Genomic DNA, 27,865 nt, shown 5'->3' on the forward strand with positions numbered 1-27,865 from the left:
ATTGGCCAGGATTCGGGGGAGGATTCAAATCCTCCAGTCAGTGCGCACCGATGGGCAGAAAAGCATGTGAAGGAGAAGGCAGCCTGATTGGCTGCAGAAGGGTCCAGGTGCGCAAAGGATCGGAATAAAAGGCAGACACGTGAAGGGCAAGCTGCTGGAGACAACTGTTCCTCCAAGCCTGCAGCTCCAGCAGAAGAGTCCCTACCTGCCTCAGAGACAGTGTCTGTTGCCAAAGGGGAACCAGCGCCTTTGCTCCACTCCGAAGAGGACTTGATTCCTGCTTTTGCTGCCATCGAGGACTCTGTATTTGCCATGCCCAGTGATCACAGCCTTGCATCCAGCCTTGGAACTCTGTGACCTTCCACACAGTATCTTTGTGCCTTTGATTCTCAGTTCCACAGCGTGCCTTCAGTGCAGCTCAACCATGCTCCGCCTTGCTCTGGAGTTTCACACCCATCTTGCTGTGAACTCGTTTTCCAGCCCAGCTTCCAGTCTCCAGCTTAGAGAATCCAGCCCAGTCCCGGGCTTCCAGCTGAGTCTAGTCTTGCTCCGAGTTCCCAGCCTTGCTCCAAGTCTCCAGTCCAGAGAATCCAGCCCAGTCCAGGGCTTCCAGCCGAGTCTAGCCTTGCTCCGAGTTCCCAGCCCAGCTTCCAGTCTCCAGCTTAGAGAATCCAGCCCAGTCCCGGGCTTCCAGCTGAGTCCAGCCTTGCTCCAAGTTCCCAGCCTTGCTCCAAGTCTCCAGTCCAGAGAATCCAGCCCAGTCCAGGGCTTCCAGCCAAGTCCAGCCTTGCTCCAAGTTCCCAGCCTTGCTCCAAGTCTCCAACCTAGTCCAGAGTTCCTATTCAAGTCCAGCTTTGTTACCAGTTTGTAGTCTTGCTTCAAGACTCCAGTTACCGGCTTCCAGTCTGAAGTGGGTTGTTGGCCCCACCCAGCGTTCCAGTGCCAGTGCAACTCCAGTACTGTTCCTCTGCCTCATTGTGGCCCAGTTGGGCTTGTTGAACCCAACTCTTTGTACATCAAGGGCTTATTTATTGTAAATAGTTATTTAATAAACAGTATTTTGCTATTACTTTGCCTGGTTACATAGTCTGAACAGGACAGCAGAGATTTTTGGTGAAAAAAAGAATATCCAAACAATATTATAGAGTGAAAAGAAGTACATTCTGCTTCTGTGATCTATCTGGCTATCTTAGCATCTGATTCACAGTGATCATGGGTGTGTCAGTTGTGTACCATCCCATATGTAACTATATCGTGGAGAAAGAGATTGTGGCAGTCCATACTAATTCTACCCTTTTCACTAAGCAACTTTGATGTTTTGCCTCTAGTGAATGGGTCAAAGGGCAGATTGGGGATGGTACTAACGTCACTGCTCACCCTGCTGCACAGCTGCTTCTCAGACTGTGTCCCAGTATGGTATCACTATAAATATGGCTATAAGGGATTAAATGTAAGTACAAAGAACCTACATTCATAGTAAAGTTTGGAACACCCTTCCCCTGGAGATCTGCCAGGCCCCTACCCTCCTAGCCTTCCAAAAAGCCTTGAAGACCTGGCTTTTCACACAAGCTCTGTGGTAGCATGAGGCTGGAGCCCAGAATAGTTCTTTGTGGATGTGTGGGGTGTGTGCTGCTTTTGGGACACCAGGAGTTTTTATGCTTTTTTTTTTTACTGTTGTTACGTTGCATAAGATGGATGACTATATACAGCCTATAGGTAAGTAATGAGTAAGTAAATAAAGTCATTGTCAGGATTTCAAGGATTCAATGACAATTAACTTGAGACATAAAGCAGGGCATATGTCGATCCAGTTGCTCCTGGGCTTCAAAGAAATTATCTGAAATTGGAAGATTTTAATGAACCTCATGATAATCAGATTATTTCTTATTGAGATTGGTGCAATAAAGCCTATGCTGTCCTTGTATGGATGAGGAAACAATTAGGATGGTTTAGTTCCAAAGGTTCACAGCTTTCAAAATGTAAGAGTTGTTGAGTCTTACATTGGTCTTACATTAGAATGAGATGAGACAGCTTGTTGACTCTTCCAAATGCCGTCTCTAACCTCATAGGATCAATATTATGCCCTGATTGTCATGGGATTCATAAGTGATGCAGGCAATGTGATGTTTAAAGCATGTATTAAACTCACCACAAAAGTATGTTTACACCTAGAAGCAACCAGCAAGCTGGCCAACTCTGTGGATGATACCACACTATTCAGCTTGGCAAAAAGCAAAAAAGACCAGAAGGAGCTCCAGAATGATCTCATTAAATAGGGTGAATGGTCAGCTAAATAATAAATGCAGTTCAGTTCAAGTCACTGTAATGTGATGGACATTGCAGCAGAGAGCCTTAACTTCACATATACTCTAATGGGGTCTGAGCTGCTTATAACTAACCAGACAAGAGTTCATGGGGTGATTGTGGATTATGAAGAGGTCACCTCAGTGTGTAGAGGCTATGGAAAAGGCAAATTTCATCATAGGAATCATAAAATGAAAATAAAACAATTGACAGTGCAGTGCCCTTACAAAAATGGACATACATACATCTCTGAAACACTGTGTACAGTTCTGGTTGCCGCATTTGAAATCACAGGTAGTCCTTGCCTTATGATCACAGTTGGGATCGGAACTTCCAATGTAAGTTGTTGTGGTTGTAAGTTGAGTCACCACATGACTGGACCTGATTTTATAATCATTTTTACAGCAGTCATTAAGCAAATCATCGCAGTCGTTAAGTGAATCCAGCTTCCCCAATGGGCGTTTTTTGCCGGAAAATGGCAAAAAATTCGCAAAATGTGATCACGTAACCGTGGGATGCTGCAACTGGTCATAAATACCAGTTGGCTGGTTGCCAACACCCGAAATGCAATCATGTGACCTGGGGGGGGGTGCAATGTTTTGTGATGCTCGGAAGTGCTTTACAGGCTGTAAAGCACCCATTCCGAGGCCACTGTAACTTCGGACCATTGTTTAAATGAATGGTCATAAGCTGAGGACCACCTGTAAAATGATTAGGGAATTCAAACCCTTTTCCTACAAGAAAAGCTAGTATGTGTAGGACTCTTGAAGTTGGGAAAAAGAAGACTGAGGAAGGGTGTATAAAATCATACATAGCGTGGAGACAGTGGGCAGGAGGAAGTTTTTCTCTGTCTCAAAACAGTAGGACCAGGAGCCATCCAATTAAGCTGATTGGAAGGAGATTTAGAACCACCACTACAGCAGTAACACAAAAAAGCCTTCACACTGCATATAATTAACTTCTGGAATTCATTATCCCAAAATGCATTATCCCAGCTTGTAAACCAGATTAGCAGCCCTTGGAGGCCTTGGTCTCCAGCCGCAGCTGCTGAACACCAGCAATAAATCTCTTTTTATCCACAATTTCATCAGGGATGAGAAGGCAAAGCTGGCTTGCATTACTAAGACTTGGGTGGATGCAGAGGGAGGTGTTCCCCTCTCTGAAGTGTGCTCATCTACGTTTTGGGTGTGGGCATCAGATGCAAGCCCAAAGCAGGAGAGGATGGGTGGCGACTGTCACACAGAAGGCTCCACAGGGCACTGTTCCACAAACAACTGGATGTGAGGCTTTGTTCCTGAAGTCAGGCTCAAAGGAAAAGTTGGGATCTCTGTTGTTGTACCATCCCCTTCTGCACAGCAGCATCTCTTCCTGAGCTGCTAAACCTCATCACTGGGCTGACGTTGGAGGTCCCCAGGCTTAAGATGGTTGCCACTTCAACCTCAGGGAGGAATCAGAGGCATTTTGGGAATTCATGGCTGTCATGAACCTACTGTCTTGTTGCCGGTTACCAGAGGCCTGAGTCATATGGACAGCTATGTTAGATCTGGGTCTGTCTTGGAACAGATGCAACATGAAGCAAGGATTGCTCCTTGGTGTGTCATTATGTGAATGGACTTATTCTATTAAGTTTATTGGTTTTAATGTTCATTACTCTAATTGAACTGTACCATATGCTGCTCAGTTACGTATGATTGAAGTGACAAATAACCCTAAATAATAAATAAATGTGATGATGACCACTTACTTGGTTTGGTTTAAAAAAGTATTGAACACATTTATGGAGGACAGATCTATCAAGAGCTATAAACATTGAAGAATCAATGTTATCTACAGGTTGTGGGGTGGTATGCCTTGAAATACCAGTTGCAGGAGGAACAATAGTGAGAGAGAGAGGTATCTCTCCTGCTTGTGAGCAGTTAAGGTATGTACCTGGCCAATGTGAGAAAAAAATGTTGGACGAGGATAGGTGATAGCCTGATCCCGCAAAGCAATTTTTATGCTATTATGTTCTTATCATATGCTTGGAGCTATTAAACTTCTGCAAAAGGAAAAAATATATTTTAGTTCTCCACTGCATCCATAAGTGGTCATCCACTGAAAATGTTTTTATGTAGCTGGGAGGTTATTAATGTCTATTCTAGTGATTGGAATGCCTGAACCCTCAATAGTTTGCTATCTGTTATGACAATTTTCCCGAAAAATATATTATATTCGAAATTATTTTTAAATGTCATTGGGTAAAGCTAAGCTGCTACTAGTTTGAAATAAGTGGAACAGAACTACATATAGCCCATATATTGTGACTTGGAAATGTACAGTGTTAGAAAGAGGAATGAAAGCAGGACAGAAAGAGTAAGAAAAAGAAATGAATGATCATAAACAGAAGGCTGCTGATTCTTGGTACTAAAATATACAAAGGGTCTCATGCTCTGAGTATAAAACTTAAAATATCAGAATTGCTGGCAAATATGATTATCATTTAATGCTAAATTTTAACAATTGAATTAGATACGTAGCATATATGACTTTTCATATTACCGGTACTACAGAAAACCATCCTACCTGTGGAGCATTTGTTGCTACCAGAAAAGCGTTTGTCCGCCCAGGATGATCATAATCATGCATGGCTGCTGCTACATATAAAGCCATTAATTCTAAAGCTGGAATATTTGATGCTAAATATCCATAGTTTAAATCTACAACAGGACAGCTTTTGGAGGAAACATAGGCAACATGGCCAGCTGAAATATCACTTTCTGCATCCAAAACATTAAGCATAAAAATAACATTTTAAGAATTTTCAGAATATTTATAAACATTTTCAACATATCTAGCAATCCACGGATTTCACTGGGCAGAATCCAGTTAAATATTCCCTCAGTCAGGATTGTTTGTGAAAGTAAAGCTTTTGATTCTGCACAGCTTCTCCTAAAAGTCCCCTAAATTACCTCAACATCTCAGCTAGAAAGACAAACAACTTTCCAGAACAGTGGGGGAAGGTACAAGTGATAAAAATTTAAAATATATATACCTTAGTATCACAGTGCACTTTACTTTAAACAATTCATTCAATTCACATGATGCTAAAAATAACAGAACATTAATATAAAGTATATATTAATTGAAACAGGATGTTGGAAAGTTGATTACTATTTCATTTTTCCAGTAGAATAATTTTAGAAAGCTCTAGTTAAATTAAATACTTCAAGTATTTTTCGTCTGAGGTGTTTACTTTAATAATTAAATAAAGAAATATTACTCTAATGTATTTTAGTTGCTGGAAACATGCTGACCAATCACGCTGACCATTGCAGTAAAATACAGGTCTTATTCAGGAGTAGGGTTCCAAACGAAAACAGTTTACTTGGCTAAGAAGTAAAGTCTGTCAGCAATTATTCAATCAGTTTCCTAAAATCTGAGTGTTTGTAAATGCCACTAAATGTTAGTTTCAAGCATGCAACCTTCAAACACGTATATATTTACTTCAAATGTATTCATTTTATCAGGCACAGCCTCCTTGTGGAAGAATGCCACAGACATACCAATGGTGGTTCCTGTCCCAGAGTCACTGTCTATTTGCTGAAATCCAGGAATTGGTCTTGTGGTAAGATACCACACGGCATGAAGAACATCTGCTGCGTGTATTCGATTGTGATCTAAAATAATAACATTTTTATTAAATGTAAACATTACCATTATATAGTCAATCACCCAAAGAAACAAAAGATAAAGGCAAAGGTAGAATTCTAACTCAAGAAAAAGGACCTCACAGATGATAGCTTTTCCCCCCGCTTGCATTAAATAATTATTAACTGATGGAGAACAGGCATGCAGTTAATAGACCACCAGAATTTCAACTCTACAGCTTAGTCACACTGGGACTCAATGAGATTTTCACTAGGACTCAATGAGAATTTCATTTGTATCTCTCCTTAATATTTTTTAGGTTAGCAAAGCCTCACACACATTTTGTTTTATCTATTTTATTTAATATTACTTTTTTAAAATCTATTCTTATCCCATAATTTGTAGGATTAAAAAAAAGAATAAAAGAAACAGAAATAAAATTCTACTAAATTACATTAAAGGTAAAGGTAAAGGTTTCCCTTGACGTAAAGTCCAGTCGTGTCCGACTCTAGGGGGCGGTGCTCATCTCCGTTTCAAAGCCTTGGAGCCGGCGTTGTCCATAGGACACTTCCGGGTCATGTGGCCAGCATGACTCACGGAACGCCGTTACCTTCCTGCCAAAGTGGTACCAATTAATCTATTCACATTTGCATGTTTTCGAACTGCTTGGTGTGCAGAAGCTGGGACGAGCAACGGGAGCTCACCCCGCCGCGCGGTTTCGAACCGCCGACCTTCCGATCGACAGCTCAGCGGTTTAACCCGCAGCGCCACCGCGTCCCAAAATTACATTAAAAGTTCCTTACAAATATATCTGACATAATCAAATGCAATGTATGGCTGAAATTAATCAATTAGCCTAATTTTGTAAACTATTACTTACAGGGAACGTCTCGATAACCATTTTCTAGTGCTTGAAAGTAGTTCATGAACTGCTGAATTGGAATTTTGAAAATTTCAAATAAACCAGTGTCTTGAAACAATGTAAATGCAACCTAAACACACAATAGACACATATTAAAACACTACAATAAACATTTCAGTTTTTTCAGATTCTCTGAGAATAGATGTTTGTTTTCTCCCCCTCTCCTCTTCCTAGCAGCCCTCTGCCCTGCCAAGGCTTGCTCCTGAGGATCAAGAGCACCTTAGCCTGAACAGTATGTAATGAGAAGGGGGTAGAAGTGTGGCTTAGCAGAAGGTAGGGAATCACTTTGTATGAATTAAAGAATTGAAACTATTAATGATTTGGTCAAAATCCAATTAAAATTTAATGCTAATGTAACGTAAGTTTGCTAAATCCAGCTTCAACCAATCTTGGAGATTTTCTTCCTACCTGATAAATCTGTACAAGTGTCACATCTATATATGTATATGCATATATACGTACAAGGACAAATATGAGATATATCTCAAATGAAATATCCTTAATTAATTAACTTAATTCATTTACAAAATTAATTGATCCACAAGTGCATATATTAACCATTTTCTCTCTATTATAGAAACATACAAATACACATACAGCATATACTGTACATTCCCCTCCCTTTCAGGAGAAACAGCAGAAAGATTTGTAAGAGCAGCCATATACACAGTCATTTCCCCTATGCTAACAATAGTTTTCAACAGCTTCTTTTATTCTTAGCTATAAATTACCCATCTCCTCCCATTCACACGGAGCCATCTGAGGAAAGAAATAGTTCATTTTGAAAAATAGGTATATGTAGACATGTATTGTTTGCAAATGTGCTACTTATTTATATCAGTTTCTATATGTATTTATATGAAGAGAGTAGCTTTCAAAATGTTCATATACGTACAGTTAAAAGTATCAAGATACAATATACAGAATATCTACAGTCACAACAAACCTGACTAAGAATTCTTCTAGATTTATCTCCCATTTTTTGAACAAAATCAAATATTTGAAAATTCCAGCTGTTCATTTCCTCCATTAATGAATTGTGGTTTTCTATTAACATCAGTTCTAATGAAGGATCCTCCTCAATCTGTGTGAGAAAAAAATAATAAGAATAAATAAGAACAGTAAGTTGAAAGCAACTATCACAGAATAAAGCACAATTATTTTGTTAGTATAAAAACAAGCTCTGCTAATCAGAATTCAGCTAGGTACTATTATGGTTACTGAGAGTAATGGGGCAGTTGTATGGATTTGATTCTTAATATATGTTAAGATTATTTGACTGTTCTTATGTAATCACTGTAAAAAATATGGAGCATCTTTCCAGATATTTTAGTTCAAAAAATATTTTTATCTCTTATTCTGGTATTGAACTTTGACTGGCTTTTTGGTATATGAAATTACACTAACGTCCTTAGGCGCAAATCCTAACAAGAGACCCATGATAATAGCCTGCCATATAAGCTGACAAAGAACAGTTGGTTCAATATAAACTATAGCGACTTCCAGGGAATGTATGGCGAACTGAAGATGGCTCTGAGAAAGCAGAGTGGATGACCACGGCAAAGACCAAGGAACCAGTGAGTAAACTGGTTCCTTGGAACCCCTCCAGATAAGGAGAGGACGGGAGATCGGCTGCATGTGCTCCGGATGCCTGCTCCTCATGAAGAGATCACAGGAGAGCAGTTTTCTGATGGTTTGAGCACCGGGAGATGATGGGATCAGCCATCTTGCTTGCAGCCACGGTGGACCCTTTAAAAGGACACTAACTTTGCAAACCAATAATGATCTGCATAGTACCACCACCACCATAAACCATCCAAGACAATTATTTCAAAACATTGGGTTTGTGTGTGTGTGTGTGTGTGTGTGAAAACAAAGATGTTCAAAGAACCAGAATGTTATTCCAGTTATAAATTGAGGCAAAATTGGTTGAACTTGTTACCATCATAAATAGAAATATATGTAGTTTGTGTTTTTAATAATATTTTTGGTATACATTTACTGCATTTTTTTTATTTTGACATTTTGAATCTTTTAAATAAGATTATAATAACAGTGTTGTGAGTAAGTGAAATACAGAAGTAAGTAGTTTTTTACAGTAAAATATCACCCCCTTATTAAAAACACAGGTCAAACTACCATAGGTATTCCTGAAATAATATACTTACATTGGACTGAAAATTCTTAGTTTGATCCATTTGACAACTGTGATTTTTTGTTTCTGCCATTTCACTGAGCAGTTTCTCTGTAAAACGGCTGGAGTCTTTTGAAACATTGCTATTTCCATCCTCACCTTAAACAAGTGTAAATAATATTAACAGTTTAATCAAAGCAAATTCGTTCAACTTCCAAAAATATGATTTCCTAATCTGAATTCCATTATATGGCTTTATAAAACATATTATCATTTGAAAAAATTGGATTTACTGTAAACTGCTATGAGATTTTTAGAAGAGTATACAAATGTTTTAAATAAATACTAAAATATCTTAATTTTTTTAAAAAACAGTATTTCAGAAAGTTATGATTTTGCCCCAAATATCCAACGTTGCAAATGTGGAAATGCACGCAGACAGTTCAGCCATCTCTTCTTTTCCTTGACCCTGAACTTTCTGGTAATTCACCAAAATTTGCCAATATTCCAAAGCATACTTTGTGCTGCAGACTTCTAAGGGAAAGTAAAACACTCCTCTCCATAAAAAAAGCATTAATATGGTATCGGAGACTTCTGAGTCCATGGTATTCATATAGTTTCATACAGATCAAACTACAATATATACAGTATAGAATTGGGACATGCAACCCTTTTTTGAACCAAAGGCTGCATTTGGTCTTTGAATGGTGTGCCAGGCACTGCTCTCCAGAAACAACCACATACTGACTTCTGGTAGTTCCTACTAGTTTCCTACTAGTACCTTTTATTAAAAGGCATAAACTTTTGTGCAGTTACAGTTAGTGTAACTGAAAACACTACACAGGATACATACTATGTAAAAATAAAGAATTTCCTCCCTCCAAGTTAGTGGGTGGAAATTGTGTACTGTATAATCCTGTACCTGGTGGCATGACATACTGTAATATCTGTGTATCTCTTCCTGGGAGAGTTTAAAGGAAGATGGTCTTTATCTACTATTCTGATAGAAAACATCCCTGACCAACTCAGATTGAACAGAGAAATCTGAAAAGACATCCTGTGATTTCCACTGCACATAATGTATTCAAACAACTGGGAGAGTAATTCCCATATCAGAACTTAGTATTCAGCCTGGAAAAGTAAGGAACAGGGAAAGCAGGGTTGGGGACATTATCTCTCCTTCTCTGTGTGTGTCCCTCTGCCCCATCTTTCATTCGAGCAAAATCCAACATATATATTTATCTGGGTAGCAGTCCATTGTTCCGTTGTCACCTCTTCTCCACTGAAATGAAGTCCTGTTCTGGGGTCTATCAACAGAAGTTCAAGCAATTTGAATGGACAGATGCTGCCAGTTGGCACCAAAGATGTTTAAGTGGGCCTGTCAGGAACGAAGTATAATTCCTGAATTTCAAAGACTGGGGGTATCACCTGTCTTAAAAACAAGTGTTAGCATATGTTCAAGTGCTTTACACCCTTTAGGAGGAAGCCTGAGATCTGTAGCTATGCAATGGTACTTCAGCTGGAATAAATTGGGGCATCCTTGCTCAACTTGACCTCTTCCACATCTGCTGGGAGTTAAGAGTCTCAGAATTCTGGTTGCAAATGCATACGGAGAAGTTTTCAGGCATTTACAACACCAACCCTGTGAGGTAGGTTGGCCTGAGAGGTTGTCTCTAAGTCACCCTGTGAGCTTTTGTGGGTGATGGTGGCTGAGTTTCCCTACTTCTTGTCCAAAACCTTAACCACTATACCAACACAGGTTTTTAATATTAAAGATTAAAGGCTAATGAGTACAGCCTTCTGCATATTTATATATTTCAGGCATAATGCCTCAAAGGGTAGGTGTGGTTACATTTTGCTTCCCTCCCTCCCCCTCTTTCTCTAACTCATACCACCAAAGTATGGTGGTACTTGGGCCTATTTTAAAAAACAATAGAAAAAGGACATAAGTATTTATTAACTATAATACTCAAGACTGCAAATACTGTGGAAGCTCTTGTGACGTAATAGTCCTCCAGGTAAAAAAAAATTGTATCACATAGCAGTAACTGATTTATACTAACCTGCCTGGACTCTCCCTCATCAACTCCTCTGAAACAGGCTTTCTAAAAGAGCTGATTATTCCTGGGATAATTATGCAAACTCCACTGCATAATACCCCTAAAAAAGCTTTTTATAAGGATTGTCTGCACCATTAATGCGTGTGTTAGATAAAAAAAAAGTTCTTTTAGTATTCAGCTTAATATTTTCATCAATTATACCTTTTCAGCAAGTATTCTACCACAAACATGTATATATTGAAGAAAAGAATTAAATCTTAGGAAATATTTAACATTTCTTATGCTACTCCAACAGCTGTAAAACATAGAGAATTTTTGCATACACATTTCAATAGTGGGATAAGAGCTGAACTCCTTGAAAAAAAAAATTTATCCACTGGCTTAATACAGATTTCCAGTGACTTAAAGGAGGAAGCATTTTAGTCAATTCTTCATAATAAGAGTGTGCCTGGGGCCCCATCGATTAAACCAGGGTTTCTCAGCCAGGGTTCCGTGGACCCCTAGGATTCCACAAGAGGTCACTAGGGGTTCTCTGGGAGATTACAATTTATTTAAAAAGTTATTTCAAATTCGGGCAAATTCACATTATAAAGATAAGTTTCATTCTTTTTTTTTTTAGTTTGAGAACACTGTAAATGCACAAATATAGGCCTACCCATGAAACGAATATAATAATTTTTTAACTTCTGGTCTCTATTTAAGCCTGAATGTGTAGGGGTTCCCGGAGGCCTTAGAAATATTTCAAGGGTTCCTCCAGGGTCAAAAGGTTGAGAAAGGCTGGATTAAATAATGCCAACTGTTGGGACCCAGAAAGCATGCCTTTTTATACACAGTACCTGCTCTCTGGAACAACATCCCCCCCCCCCCCCCCGAGTTCCATATGGCTCCTATCCTGGTGATGTTCAAGAAGTTTCTGAAAGGCCAGCTGTTTCCCCAAGCTTTGAGTTAGGATGGCCATTAAGCCCCTTGTAGGATGTTATCCATCACTATGATTTTTTTTCTGGACATACACCGTTCTTTTCTTGGTTCTTTTGTTCTTACAGTGTTTAATGCTGTATGCTGCTCAGAGTTTTTATGGAGCTGGGTGGCCTTCTAAACGTATTAAATAATAAATAAACAATTCTTCACCTTCCAGCATCACCTCCCACTGTGTGGGCAAGCTCAACTTTTCAGTACTGAGGTTTTTTGGGAGGTGGGGGACGGGGAAATCAGTTAAAATTCCCATTTTCTATACACATGAACTCTGCTCATGGTTTTCCACTTCACGCAACTCTAGATGGAGAACACTGTAGCTGAGAATAAAATCCACAGATGTGGATCACCTGCAGTGTTTTTCATCAATTCATATTCTTAAAGGAATAGGTATTACTGAAACAAGGAATGTTAAATATTCACATGGTCCATAATCCTACCTGATTTTTGGCTTTGACGTTCTGCCACAGATTCAAATAATGGGTTTGCGACAGAGTTGAACGCCTGTCGCCTGCAACTTATGGAAAATAAAACAAGATAGAACAGTCATTTTTAAATTGTATTCACATTTTTCTGAATATATTTTTTCCTTAGGTATTGTATCAATGAAGAAGTATCAAAGCACTGTAAGAGAATCACTGCTGTAACTCCAAGTTTGAGTATCCACAAATGTCATTTTAGCTACACCCAGGAACAAAAGGGCTTCATGGGAGCATAAAGGACCAGGTATTTTTAGAGAATAGTTTAGGTGCTAATGTCTCACACATTTTAGTCAGTGGGTAGGAGAAGAGAGAAGTCTATAAAAAAGTAAAGGCTGATGCCAACACAGAATCATCAGTAGAGATAGCTTACTTAAGTTCAAGGAAGGCAGTCAATAATTTCAAACCAGTAATTTAAAAAAAGCATATAGATTGTAACTATGTACCATAAATAACAACTTATTCAAGAAGTTTGATTAAAAAGAGTAGTTGGGGGAGAACCCTAAGGGATGACCCCTCCTCTAACAAATAAAGATATTATACATGCTAAATAACTGATTAATTAAAAAGAGATCATTACCTGTTACAGGTATAACATGAAGATGTTCTAAATGGTTGCTGAAAATCTGAAGAATTAAATGTGCTTCCCAGAGATTTATGTACATTAATACTAGGTTTAGTAAGAACATCAGCAGTATCAGGAAATTCTACAGGTGATCGGTGGTACCCGCTAGACAGAAATCCATTACTGGGTGAAGCTCCAGGACTTAGATTCTGAGAAACTCCTAAAGTGGAGATGGCAGAGAAACCAAAGAAATAAAAGGTTAGAAGAGTAACACATGAGAAACCACTAGCTCAACAGATGTTCTTTAGTGGTTGCAGCTAAAATCTGGAACTCTCTGTCTGCTGGTATTCCTCCAGTGAGTCAAGACCTTTATTTTTAGAAAGGCATTCTCTCCATAGGCTACATAAATATAATGTAATGTATAATCTTGAGCTGCTTTTCAGTATTGATTTCTGGTTTTATGTATTTCACTTAGTGAACTTTTCTTTAACCCGTTTTAATTTAATTTCCCACAACTGTATCCCAGATATACTAAGAATTATAATTAGTTCCTTTGCAAAAAGTAAAGTGTGGTACAGGTAATCCTTGACTTACTTACTTACTTACTTATATCCTGCCTTTATTATTTTTTATAAATAACTCAAGGCAGTAAACGTACCTAATACTCCTTCCTCCTCCTATTTTCTCCACAACCGCAACCCTGTGAGGTGAGTTGGGCTGAGAGAGAGTGACTGGCCCAAGGTCACCCAGCTGGCTTTCATGCCTAAGGCGGGACTAGAACTCTCATACCACGCCTGGTTGGCTCTTGAGCTGAGAGTGAGTGAGTGGCCCAAGGTCACCCAGCCGGCTTTCATGCCTAAGGCAGGACTAGAACTCTCATACCACGCCTGGTTGGCGCTCGAGCTGAGAGTGAGTGAGTGGCCCAAGGTCACCCAGCCGGCTTTCATGCCTAAGTTGGGACTAGAACTCACAGTCTCCTGGTTTCTAGCCCAGCACCTTAACCACTAGACCAAACTTATGATCACAATTGGGACCGGAACTTCCGTTGCTAAGTGCGACCGCTGTTAAGTCAGTCATGCCCGATTTTATGACCTTTTTTGCCATTGTTGTTAAGCGAATTACTGTGGTTAAGTAATCACACAGTCGTTAAGTGAATCCGGCTCCCCCACTGACTGCTTGTCAGAAGGTGGCTGGGGAGGTCACAAATGGTGATCAAGTGACCCTGGGATGCTGAAACTATCATAAATACATGCTAGTTGCCAAGCGCCTGGATTTTGATCATGTGACTGCAGGGATGCAGCAATGGTTGTAAGAGCGAGGACTGGTCACAAGTCACTTTTTCCAGCACCATCATAACTTTGAACGGTCACTAAACAAATGATTGTAAGTCAAGCACTACCTGTAGTTCTACTCATTTATTATTGTTAGAATGAACACTTGCTTCCCGTCTTATTCTTATTTGTATCTCTATTAATATCAGCCAACATCACACATATGCATGCACACACACACACACACAAAATGTGGGCATGATGTTTATTGTACAGCACTTGCTATCATCTCTGAACACAATCAGAGCCTGAAATATTTAAAAAAACACCTGGTTACTTATATCTAATTCTTCATGTGGTCACCTATGAATTCACACACAGGGATTCCACACCTGCCCTGCAGCCTTTCAGAATGTCCCAGAACTAAATGGGGGGAGGGGGGAGCTGGACCCGTACTGGAGATTTAAAGACTATTCCAATATTTAAAGGCTGAGAAAATCTCAGCAAGCAATATTTGCAGTCTGCAAAGCCTGCTCCAAAGGACAAGATTCTGGACCGTTTAGTAAATATTTGCAAGGGAAAAAAGAGTCTATAACATGTTTCTCTTAGGCAAAATTGGAATAATGTTTGTCCAAGGATAAGGGGTTATTTACTGCCACACCTTTTCTATTTAAAAAACTTTAGTTCCACGGGGACACCTAGCACTAAAATCCAATTTTTTTTTAAAGTAAAGATTAGAAACATGAAACAATGAGAAAGGAAGTGACAAAAAAAAACCAAAGTAGATTCAGAATCAACTTATATCCCCATACCAAAAAAGGGAAACACGAAAGAATGTTCAAACTATCGAACAGTGGCACTCATTTCACATGCCAGTAAGGTAATGCTCAAGATCCCACAAGGTAGACTTCAGCAATTTATGGAGCGAGAATTGCCAGATGTACAAGCTGGGTTTAGAAAAGGCAGAGGAACTAGGGACCAAATTGCCAATATCCGCTGGATAATGGAAAAAGCCAGGGAGTTTCAGAAAAACAACTATTTCTGTTTTATTGACTATTCGAAAGCCTTTGACTGTGTGGACCATAACAAATTGTGGCAAGTTCTTAGCGGTATGGGGATACCAAGTCATCTTGTCTGCCTCCTGAGGAATCTGTATAACGACCAAGTAGCAACAGTAAGAACAGACCACAGAACAACGGACTGGATGAAGATTGGGAAAGGAGTACGGCAGGGCTGTATACTCTCACCCTACCTATTCAGCTTGTACGCAGAACACATCATGCAACGTGCTGGGCTTGAGGAATCCAAGGCTGGAGTTAAAATCGCTGGAAGAAACATTAACTATCTCAGATATGCAGATGACACCACTTTGATGGCTGAAAGCGAAGAGGAACTGAGGAGCCTTATGATGAAGGTGAGAGAAGAAAGTGCAAAAGCTGGCTTGCAGCTAAACCTCAAAAAACCCAAGATTATGGCAACCAGCTTGATTGATAACTGGCAAATAGAGGGAGAAAACGTAAAGGCAGTGAAAGACATTGTATTTCTAGGTGCGAAGATTACTGCAGATGCTGACTGCAGTCAGGAAATCAGAAGACGTTTAATCCTTGGGAGAAGAGCAATGACAAATCTTGATAAAATAGTTAAGAGCAGAGACATCACACTGACAACAAATGTCCACATAGTTAAAGCAATGGTATTCCCAGTAGTAACATATGGCTGCAAGAGCTGGACCATAAGGAAGGCTGAAAGAAGGAAGATAGATGCTTTGGAACTGTGGTGCTGGAGGAAAATTCTGAGAGTGCCTTGGACTGCAAGAAGATCAAACCAGTCCATACACCAGGAAATCAAGCCAGACTGCTCACTTGAGGGAATGATATTAAAGGCAAAATTGAAATAGTTTGGCCACATAATGAGAAGACAGGACACCCTGGAGAAGATGCTGATGCTAGGGAATGTGGAAGGCAAAAGGAAGAGGGGCCAACCAAGGGCAAGGTGGATGGATGATATTCTAGAGGTGACGGACTCGTCCCTGGGGAGCTGGGGGTGTTGACGACCGACAGGAAGCTCTGGTGTGGGCTGGTCCATGAAGTCATGAAGAGTCGGAAGCGACTGAACAAATAAACAACAAATATTCAGAATGGTGCTCTGTATATAAAAAAAGAAACTGAAAAGGGAGACAGACCTATTGAGGTAGGTATTATGAAGGGGCAGAGTTCTTGCCCAAAAAACTAGCTCCAGTATGTTGCAGACAGGACACTGTACAGCCATAGATGTGTGATTCACAGAAAACCCAACAAAGATGTCTCACATTACCTATATAGTAATACTATTTGAAATGTTTGATGTTTGCAATGAAGTAGCCAATATTACATCTTATATCCATCAAGGATATGACATCAGCAGACACAACATAATCCTCACATTTGTCCAAGCACAAAAGTTTCAGGAAAAAAAAAACCTTGGGGGGGGAGGGACTCCTCAAAATAATTTATACATTCACTGTACATATGTCCATGATTATAAATGACTTGTGAACGTATAAAACTGGCAGTTTAAATTCCATTCATTTGGCCACAATACACACATCCCTTTTACATGCAGCCAAGCCTTTTCTGTACCCTTCTATTCTATACCCTTTTCTGGATTGCCAAAATCTGTAATACATAAAATAGGTATTATACAAATGGAACCTGTATAATACCTTCAATAATAATTACCTTCAGTAAGAACCTGATGGATTTTATTGAATATTCCAGCAAATCAGCAATGACTTCTCTAGAATGCTCTGTCTGATTTTCTTTTCTTACCCATACCTAAAATTTGATGGCCAGTGGACACACTCAGCGCTCATAATGAATTTGAAAGTTTTTTTTTCCACCTTAAAGTTTATTTTTTATTTTATAGATGTTTTGATACTTCTGCAAACCTTGGATTTTCCTGCCCATGCTCTCTTTTAAAAAGAGAGCCAGTCTGGTGTAGTGGTGAAGACACCAGGCTAGAAACTGGGGAACTGTGAGCTCTAGTCCTGCCTTAGGCGTGAAGCCAGCTGGGTGATCTTGGGCCAGTCACTCTCTCTCAGCCCTAGGAAGCAGGCAAGGGCAAACCACTTCTGAAATCTTGCCATGAAAACTGCAGGGACTTGTCCTGGCAGACACCAGGAGTCAACACTGACTTAAAGGCACCAAAAAAACAAAAACACCTTTCTCTTTTATGTGACACTTATTTTAGCTACATAAGCAATAAGCAACTCACACCCTTAACATCAGTAGCAAACAGAACAATGAAAACATTATTTTGCTATTTTGCAAAAGTTGCAATACATTACTTGAACAAGCAACAAAATAATATATTTTAGTTAAAATGTACTTGAAATAATCTAAGCAATATAAAATTTTAGATTGTATATACATGTACTGTTTTCAAAAGAAACTGTATCACTCCATGGACACTCCTACAGGCAACTTACAAATCACTGTTATAATCTTACCAGCTCGTCTAGACCCTGCATTGTTTGCTGAGGTCACTGAAGATGATCTTTGTTTCGGTATTGTCAACAGGTTTGTGCTGACAATAGGCCCATTTGGATAAGATCCCTGGCTATTTGAAAAGCAGGAAAAGATCACTTTTCTTATTTTACTCAACTAAAATACAGAAAGCACATTTTAAAATTACAATTAAATGTAAACAATCAATCAGTACAGCTAAAGGTACAGTCAAAAATACTGAATACTAGTAAAGATAGTAAAATAAAATAAATAGTAAAACAGTAAAAGCAGTAATAAGAACAGTAAAACAAAACAAAACATTAGGTGACATCAGACTGGATACAATAGAAATAAACTAAGCTGTGACTATGGGAGATCTTACGTTAGTTGGTGCCTCACTTTCACTGCTGCTACAGAGTATTTTGCTATAATTTGGGCTACAGAGGATGTGCAGTCTGAAAAAAGCAAAGGTCATATAAAGTGAAGCTCATATATCTGTTCTTCCACGGTACTGATGAAGTAGGGATACGATGTAAGTTTGCCTGTGTCCCCACAGATGTAAAATAAGACATGCTGAATTGTTTCAATATACCCAGTTCTGCATGGGCACACGTTTTCAGCAAGGGGTCTCAGAGTATCTTCTCTCCCCTGGAATAACACCAAAGGCCAAATATTATGCCTAGCCCAGAAAAAAGTGTTCCTTAACTTGGGAAATGTAAACAAGGAAGGATCACTGGCTGCTTCCCAAAAGTCTTTTGTCACCCAGGTCTTACTTCCCTGTGCCAGGCTGATATTCCGACTGGAACTTGGTATCATTTAAGTCTCTGCAGAAGTGTATGTTTGGCATGACTATATCCCAGGGACCGTATGAACCTTGCTGATAACCTACACATTATTTTGCTCTGTGACATTGTTCCAGCTAGGTGAAAAGTTGCTGGGGTGGAATGAGGATGCTTTGGGTTGGCTGCTGGTGCATCCCAAGGGAACGACTGAGGCGCCGGGCTTTGGTTGTTTTTTATGGGTTTATGGTTTTTAGAGTTTGGGGTTTTACTGTTGTTGTGAGTTGCCCACAGCTGTGTTTTATGATGGGTGGCCATACAAATATTCCATGATAAGGGGGTACAGGTGTAGTCTTTGAGGGACAGTCATTTTTCCTGCTTATTACTGCCATTTCATGTAAGCCATCAGAGCAATACAGCAATTGTAATAATTATTATAAGTGAACCTTATGCATAAAAATGCCTAAACACAGATACATAACAGATACACTAACAGATATAATAAAGATTAAACATGCAGAATTACAGCTAGGTGCTATAAAACAACATAGAAACAACATAATAAAAAGAGTCCAGCTGTATCAGACCACAGACCTAATTACTCCAGCAATCTGTTGTGGGAAGCCCCAAAATAGGACATAGGAACAAGAGAACACACTTTTCACATTCCCTAGCAACTATGTATTAGTAATAATATCTAACTAAACGCAACCACATAATTTTGAATGCTGAAGACACAAGCCCTACTGAGGGAGTTTAAAAGCAGGGATGCACTTGGTTGCACTCTTTCAGTCTCTGATTCAGTCTGGGATATAACTTTTTTATATTGCAGTGCTTTATCTACAAACTGAATATAAAATTTACAATGTACAACATAATTTAAAAAGAAATAGAGGACCATCACCTCCAATGTTTACAGGTAGTCCTCAATGAGTAACCACAATTGAGACTGGTAACTTGGTCGTTAAGTGAAGAGGTTGCTAAGTAAAACCACAACTATGCTTATGATCTTACTTCAGTTTTCCTTTGCTTTACAGACCTGCAAAGGTTGTAAATGTGAGGACTGGTAGTAAAGTTACTTTTCATCACTATCGTATCTGCAAGCAGTCACTAAACAAGGCAGTCGCTATACAAGGACTACCTGTATATGACTTTTCTCAATTCTAAGTTCATTGCTCAGAAGGAGAGAACACCTGCCTAAAAAGGTTAGTTAAAATAACACATATTTTTTCCTTATCAGTACAATCACAGAACATATATTAATGATTTACGAAAGTTATAACTGATTGAAAATAATGGTTATGACATTGTACAATACTGATTTTTTTTTGCTACCAATTGAAGTGAATATTTGTAGCTCAGGGTTGAACTGTGGAGTCCTTGGTGCTCTTTGAGCCTTGTTGTTTTCTTGCAGATGTTTCATAGGGAACATCTTCAGTGCAAACTGCTGTCTATTAACAACCCAGAATTTTTTGGTGAATAATGACCAAAGAAAAATCGATAGAAATAGCATTTCTGTTCCTGTTGTCTTAACTCATGTAATTCTTAGAGAAAAAGTTTTTAGCTGTGGCTAATTTTATCTGAGAAATATATGTGAGCTATTTAGAAAATCCTGAACAGCTAACAGTTCATTTCTGGGATATATATAGCATTAATATAGTTAAACAGGTTGTTTCCTACTAAAAAAGAATAGTCTAATCTTCAAATACTGCTCTCCAGACAGTGCTATTTAATTAGGAAATGGAATGTAGGGTAACATATTCCTGGAGTGCTTTACCATTACAATCTTTTATTTATTAACTTGTCCATTGTGCAATTCTATGCGCTTTAATTAATGCACTCTATTCCTTATAACACTAATGTGTAACCCTATACATTAGGATTAAGTTGACATATGCAAGTGCCAATTTAATCCTAATGCATACTGAGCATGTATTTTTATTAAATCTGTCTTGGTATGCTATTCAAAAGGAATACTTAAGAGTTAAGGAAACATTTACGTTGTACACATGAATGAACTAGAAACTAGCAGCTAAGTTGTAAAACTATGCCATCTGCTGTTTGAAATCTTTAAAGTACATATGAAACATTTAGGTATGCTTAGAACTCAGATTTTTAAAGCCTTGTGTTTTATTGTCCAGATAGATAAGGCAACTTTCAATGTATTTTATATATTTCCAGATCTTGCATGAAATCGTATAATTTTAACTAGATCTCCCTGTTAGTCCTTTGATTCATTTGTCTACTTGGAAAAAAAGTTATAACTTATTAAACATCTGTATGTACAGCATATCACACAACTTAAAAAGTAGTTTGAAATCATTGGTTGTGTTTCTCAAAGACAGCATGAATTTCCTCCTAAAACTTGCCCAAAGTGACTATCTCCCACCATCCAAAGGGAAAACAATTGTTGGCTCCAATAGTTCTCTGCCAAAGAAATTCAGCTAGTGGCCTTTCCAACAGAGAGGAAAAACATTTGAAGTTTATTACTGAATGCATTTTTTTTTTAAAAAAGAAGTGATAAAAAGTTGGGAACATTTTATAATAAACAGGTTTATTATAATGGTTAGTGAAATCTGAAACTTGTTTGAACCAATCAATAGTATGTTTCAGTAACTATTATTGCATACATCATTATCCCTATTAAATATACTTGTGGAGATTTGTAGATAGACTTTCTCTTGCCTGTGCACTATGGCTTCCATATTATCCTCTAGGTCTTTCATGACTGACAGATTAATTAGACTCTTTATGTTGATCATCCTCTGTTACTTGTGTGTATGTTCTCGCTGTTTTCTTTCATTTCAACATTTGCTACATTTCTTATCATGCCCAAGAGGACACCACTCCATCACAATTTCTAGACCTCTGTATGAGAAGCTGCATTTCTAAAACTCATTTTCTCTGACTTTTAGCTGTTAAGTTTTATTTTTCAGTTTACAGTGTGTAAACTGAAGATTTAAATATACCAGTGCAGTTAAAAAATCAACAACAAAACATATGATTCTCAAGTTTAGGGAGAAATTATTATCTGTAATACTTTTCAGTAATGGGGCTTTTTTAGGGCTACCAGATCTGGGCAGCAAAAATCCAGGTGATTATTGGCTAGCAGCAAATATTTTGCTGCCATCTAGTGGTCATCTGGATTTCTGCAGCTCTGTTCTGGAAGCCCCCATATTCTAGTAACTGTTTGATACCTCTTCTTACGCATTAGCCTCAACATCCTAAGTTATAGTACTGGCAAATTAAAGAAACCCTAAGAACTCAATTATTAATAAATTTAGTTCACCTATAGCACTTAGAATTTGCTGATTCTTTTCCCAAAAGCAAAGCAGATCGTGGGCAAGCTGATGGCACTCATCCCCTTTCAATCTGTCACCTAAACTAGAATGAAGGAAACTGAATAAATGCTTCAGGTGGTGCTAGACTATTTTTTGCTTCAATATCCAATAAATTATTATTATCCAGAAAACTACTTATCTTTAATTGCAATTTCACTTCCGAATTCTTGATGCTCAGAATTAGTGGTTGCCATTAATTACTTACTAAAGTACAGTACTTTAAACATCTCGGATGAATGAAGTAATTCATTTACTTACATTATTTTTACACTATTGTTATAGCATTTGAGAACCATACAACACTTATTCAATTCAATACATTTGCCTGAATATTTTCTACTGTAGGTGAAAAATAGTATGAATTCTATATTGGTAAGATGCTAACCTTGAAAGATTATACTCATGGTGTGACCTTTTGCCATTATTGCGTTCCCATCTAGAAGCTGGATCAATGGGCAGCAAACTTGAGGTTCCTAAACTTCGCCTTAACTGTGGCGTTGGCAAGCTATTTCGGCTGCCCAGTACCTATTGAACAAGTTAAGAAAAAATGTATACACACACACACACACACACATATACATACATACATACATACATACATACATATATATATATATATATATATATATATATATATATATATCTTTGTGGTTCTTAGCAGTACACAACTATGTATTAGTATCATTTAACTTAAATCAAGTATATCAAGATATATAGTATCTAGCTGAAATTATTAAACTTTAAACAAGTTTAAACTTCAAAAAGTTTGACTACAGCATCATCAGTTCTTTTTATCTATTTATGTTGCTGCTGTAAGCGCCATAGGATTGCATTTATACAAACATACTAATATTGTACTTGAAGCAACACAGTCTGCAACATTGATTGGAGCATAGAAAATTCATTTCTTAGGCATTTAAACAGTCTTCAGTAAGGAATGGAAAGTTGTCAGATTGGCTGGAATTCAAATGTCATACAGGGAAATTTCATGAAAAGTGAAATTGACTGAAATAAAGGGCAAAATAGACAAACTGAAGGAAAGCAAAAAAAAAAAAGTATAGGTGAAAAGAACTGGAAAAAAAACAAGGGAGCAGTTTAACTGAGGAAGGGGTTGTTGCGTAATGCTTAAAATGAGAGATCACATGATAGGAAAGAAAGAATGCTAACATATCAAGAGAAAGCTGGCTTATGGCTAATGGAAATGGGATAAAATAGGCAACAATCTGAAAAGTAGGAAACTTAGGTAGACATTGGCAGAAGAGACAAGAACTTGAAATTGGGAGGCAAATAGAAAATAGTATAGGCGAAAACTGCTAGGTAGAGCTGGGGCTATGCACTTCTGAAAGGAGGAGGATGGGGAGGCAGAAGAACTTTGAAAACAAGCCTTTTGGGGCAGTGAGCAAAGAGATACATCCCTGTTAGGGTGATAGGGTGATACTCTATCACAGTGTTTCTCAACCTCAGCAACTTTAAGATGTGTTGACTTCAACTTCCAGAATTCCCCAGCCTGAGGTTGAGAAACACTGCTCTACCATATGTATAAAGTTAGGTACATTGAATTAAGCAGCCAATTATTTGGCTACATGTCTACTCACATAAGCAAGGCATTGAGAGGTGCAATGTAGGCCACTGAACCCAACCTTCTGCTCCATGCAGAAATTCAAATTAAAGCATTCATGCTAGGCACTGTCTATTCATTGCTTAAATACTTCTCTGCATAACTGGTTCCATTGCTGAACTGCTCTTTCTCTTAGAAAATCCGTCCTAATATTCAAATGATATCGGTCTACTTTTAACTGTGCCCTCCCTCCGGGACAGAGAATAGGACTTAACGTTTTTCTGTGTAACATCCTTTCAGCTACTTGAAGGATGAAATTGTATCCAAGAAATCTCTTCAAAAAACCAAACAGAGTATGTTTTCTTAACCCTTCCTTAGTTTCTAGTTCCTTGATTATCCTATCTTTCTCTAAATCTGTCCCAGTTTGTCTGAAATCTTAAATGCGGTGCTCAGAACTGGATGAAATATTCATTCTGAGGTCTGATCAATGCAGAATAAGATGAAATGGTTACTACCCATGATTTGGATTCTGTTGCTGCAGCCTAAGCGGGAGCAGCAGCTGCTGCTGCTTCTACTGAAGCCACATCACATTGACAACATATTCCATTTGTAATAAATTACTATTCCAAGATTTTCTTCAAATTATGATTACCAAGACAGATAACCCCTATTCCATACTTGTGCATTTGATCTTAGTCCTTAGTCCTTCTAATCATTTTGAATTTTATTTCTGAATTCTAGAGTATTAGCTTTCTTATCAGTTGTATGCAATATAAGCAATCCCTCCCATCTTCTCATCCAAGTCCTTAGTAAAAATTATGAAATTATAAGATCCAGCACCAAAATCTTTAGCCCCCCCATTCATTTCCTCTCTCCCATTTGATGAGGAATCATTAAGTAAGCTAATTAAGTATGGATTGGATGACATGCCAGTTAAATGGATATATAACTGACTTGCAAATCATATTCAAACGATGTTCAAGCCAGTTATATATCCATTTAACTGCCATGCCATCCAATCCCTACTTAATTAGCTTACTTATTAAAACATCACAGCATATTTTGTCAAATGCTTTGCTGAACTCAAGATATATTATGTCTACAACATTCCCATAATCCATCAAGGAAGTTACCCAATCAAAAAAATTTGATGAGGTTAGCCTGGTTAAGACATATTCTTGAGAAATCATACTGACTTCTGGTAATCAATGCATTGTTTTCAAGATGCTTGGAATCTTCCCAGTATTAGCATCAGACTGATGAATGGTAGTCCTGGGATCTTTTTCCCCTTTCTTAGAAAAAGGGACAAAATTTGCCCTCCTCTAGTTGTCTAACCCTTCACTCTTTCTCTAGGAATTTCCAGTGTAATATATGAAATGTCAGAGCATCAGCAAGTTCCTTCAGCATCACAGGATACAATTAATCTAGTCCTAGAGATTTAATCTCAGAGTGAGTATGTTTCTTGACCATGTTTCTGTCATCCTCATGCTTCAATCCCACCCTTTTATCCTATTCTTCACAATTGCCTGGTGAAATACACAGAAAGCTGTGCCAAAATAAGAGTTAAACAATTCTGCTTTTCATTACCTATTAGCATTTTGCCATTTTCATTCAGCAATTGGTATACTGTTTTTTTTCCTCTTTTTATTTAAAAATATCTGAAGAAGTATTTATTGTTGTTTTTAGCATTCCTTGCCTAGCTCATTCTGAGTTTCATCCTTCTGATACTATACACTGGACAATATACTTACTTTCCTTTCATGATCTGTCCTTTTTTCCACTTCTTATATGCATCCTTTTTCATTTTCAGGGTTGATTTTTTTGTATAGCTACACTGACTTCTTCTGCTGTCATTCTTTTTTTTTCTTTGTTAAAATTGTTTACAACTGCTTTTAGTATATCTTTTTAAGCACCTATCAGGAATTCCTTTTCCTATTAGTTTCTCCTGTCATACTTTTATCATTTCTCTGTGTTTATTAATATTGATTAATATCAAGTCACTAATATCTAGTGATGTTCTCCATTCTTTAAAGGAGAAAGGTGTTAGCAAGACAAGTTATAAACAGTGTAAGTTCAAAAAATGCTTTCAGACCCAATCCTCCTTATTATTGGATCAAACCCTGCTGAAATAATGTGAAAATTAAGAGAAAAGCAGAAGAGAAATTCAGGAATACTTCAAGCACCAAGTTCTTTAGTACATTGGAAGGTATCTAAATATGTACATGCTACATATTGATTACAATGGTAATACTTTAACCTTGTGCAGCTTACAGTCTCCTCTTTCAGGTGAGTCTTCCATTTCTGGACAGGCATAAAACCCCGGAAAGGGAGTAAACAGGTTAATCTTTGGTCTGCATGAACCTGAGAAAGCACTTAGCAAGTTACTGATGCTTTGAAGAGAAGAAATCACATGTGGAGGAAGGACTGGATCAGACAGAAGATCAGACACCATGTTGCGAGTCTGATTTAGTACGGAAAGATCAACTTCAGTTCGACTGCATGCATTCTATAACAGAGAAAAATAATATTGGCTATCAATAACAACTAAACTTGTACAAAAATATTTATACGAATAGGAAATACATCTCAGATGTTCTGTTAAGATACACACAGTATGTGATACATAATATATTTTAACAAATAAAGCTTGTAGAAATATATTGTAATATTAAGAGAGTTAATATAAAATGTTTGAAATTTTGCCACTTATTTACAATTTGAGAAAAATATTTGCATCCTGATCTGCATACATAAAACTGTATCATTTCTAGGCATTTAAAATCAAAGTGAGAATGGTATAAATCTTTTGCACAATACTGGCAGATGTATTTAAATCTTACTTTTCAACTGCATTTTACTGGAAGGGTGTGGCATTCTAAGTGAAATGCATTTTTTTAATTAGAAAGTGAAGCAGCTTACAAGTTTACAGAAGCAAGCATTTGTTGCTGCATAATATGAATGTTATACAAGTAATACTGAAGCATATTGGTAATTCTGCATCACATTTTCCTGAGGCACAAATCTCATTTTGCAGATCTCCTTTTTCAGAGTTATTCTGAAATTATTCTTGGTAAAAAAAATAACAAATCCATTCTTGCTTCATTTTACCCATATATAACATAACTTCATTGGATTCTAAAGTCTGGCTTCCCTTCAGATATTACAGGAAATCTTGGCCTTCTAGACATTGTCCTCTTATTCAGGAACTTGCTTCTTAACAGAAGGCTCACAGGGACAACGATATTAGTTATTTATTGCAGACTATAATAAAATCATATGCAAGGGTGGTGGTGGTGGTGGGAGGGTTATATTTATCTATGCTCCAAAGTTTTAAACCTAAGCTTTTTCCCTCTCTCCTTTCTCAGTCATTGGATGTTTTGTCACTTTCTTCAAGACAAGAGGAGGCAGTTGTGTTGACCTTATGGTTCTCTCAAGCCTAGGAACTACTAGTTCTTGCCAACTTCATTATCATCTCCTCCTCCTCCTCCTTCTCCTCCTCCTCCTCCTCCTCCTCCTCCACCTTGAGGAAGTTTCAGATCCTTCTCCCCCTTGCTCTCTATGGCCTTGTAACCAACCTTTCCTGATTCTTTACTTATCCCTCTTTCCAACACCAGGAAAGGTAAAGGCATCTAATAGTGATGGCTAGCCTTCCTGGTAACGATGCTTGGGAGTATACTTGTGGTCAGTCTTAGCACAATTCACTTGATCCACAAGAGGGTGCTGAGAGGCTTCAAATTCCTAGAGAAAACAGGAGGAATATGAAAGAGCTGGATATGTGTCCATCAGTAGGTAAGGGTGGTAGCTATAGGTGGCCTGAAATGGAGAGACCTCAATGGAAGCATGAACTATATAATTGTAAATGAATTTGGCCATAGGTTAATTAACATGATCAAGCTAATTGTCTTTGCTCTAAGGTGTCATCTATCCATTCCATTTCTCTCTCCAAATGTGGATGATGGGCAGAGGACAGGTAAATCTTTACAACCAAAACAGAGCTTGAACATATGAGAAATTGCGCTTCTGTCAGAAATGAGGTGATTGGGAAAACTGTAGCTGTAGATCTTTGTTGGACAAAGGGGGATGCCACAACAGGGACCAGGGATGGGAAAGATGCCACAACAGGGAATAAAATGAACATGTTTTGAAAAGACATCATGTGGTTAGGAGGGCCTTTGCTCAACTCATGTTGTATGCCAGTTGCGCCCCTTCCTGGATTTGGAAGCCCTTCTCTCAGTCACTCATGCCCTAGTCATCTCCCATATGGACTACTGCAATGTGCTCTACTTGGGGCTACCCTTGAAAAGTATCCAGAAGCTGCAGCTGGTGCAGAATGCAGCAGCGCAGGCAGTTACGGGCGCCTCTAGGGCT

At 38.2% G+C, this 27,865-nt stretch overlaps 1 protein-coding gene across 1 annotated transcript in view; it reads right to left on the minus strand.

Moving 5' to 3' along the window:
- PDE3B (phosphodiesterase 3B) overlaps positions 1–27,865 on the minus strand; it is a 54,464-nt gene that overhangs the window by 4,100 nt on the left and 22,499 nt on the right. The window contains exons 3-12 of the mRNA XM_063289417.1: positions 25,755–26,003; positions 22,325–22,464; positions 17,822–17,931; positions 13,079–13,283; positions 12,460–12,536; positions 9,022–9,146; positions 7,800–7,937; positions 6,812–6,923; positions 5,847–5,960; positions 4,867–5,060 (exon numbers count right to left, since the gene is read on the minus strand). Of these exons, the coding sequence (XP_063145487.1) occupies positions 4,867–5,060; positions 5,847–5,960; positions 6,812–6,923; positions 7,800–7,937; positions 9,022–9,146; positions 12,460–12,536; positions 13,079–13,283; positions 17,822–17,931; positions 22,325–22,464; positions 25,755–26,003 (1,464 nt within the window). The remainder of the gene's footprint in view (positions 1–4,866; positions 5,061–5,846; positions 5,961–6,811; positions 6,924–7,799; positions 7,938–9,021; positions 9,147–12,459; positions 12,537–13,078; positions 13,284–17,821; positions 17,932–22,324; positions 22,465–25,754; positions 26,004–27,865) is intronic.

Source organism: Candoia aspera, chromosome 1 (genome assembly GCF_035149785.1).
Source record: "Candoia aspera isolate rCanAsp1 chromosome 1, rCanAsp1.hap2, whole genome shotgun sequence".
In the NCBI taxonomy this organism is placed as follows: Eukaryota; Metazoa; Chordata; class Lepidosauria; order Squamata; family Boidae; genus Candoia; species Candoia aspera.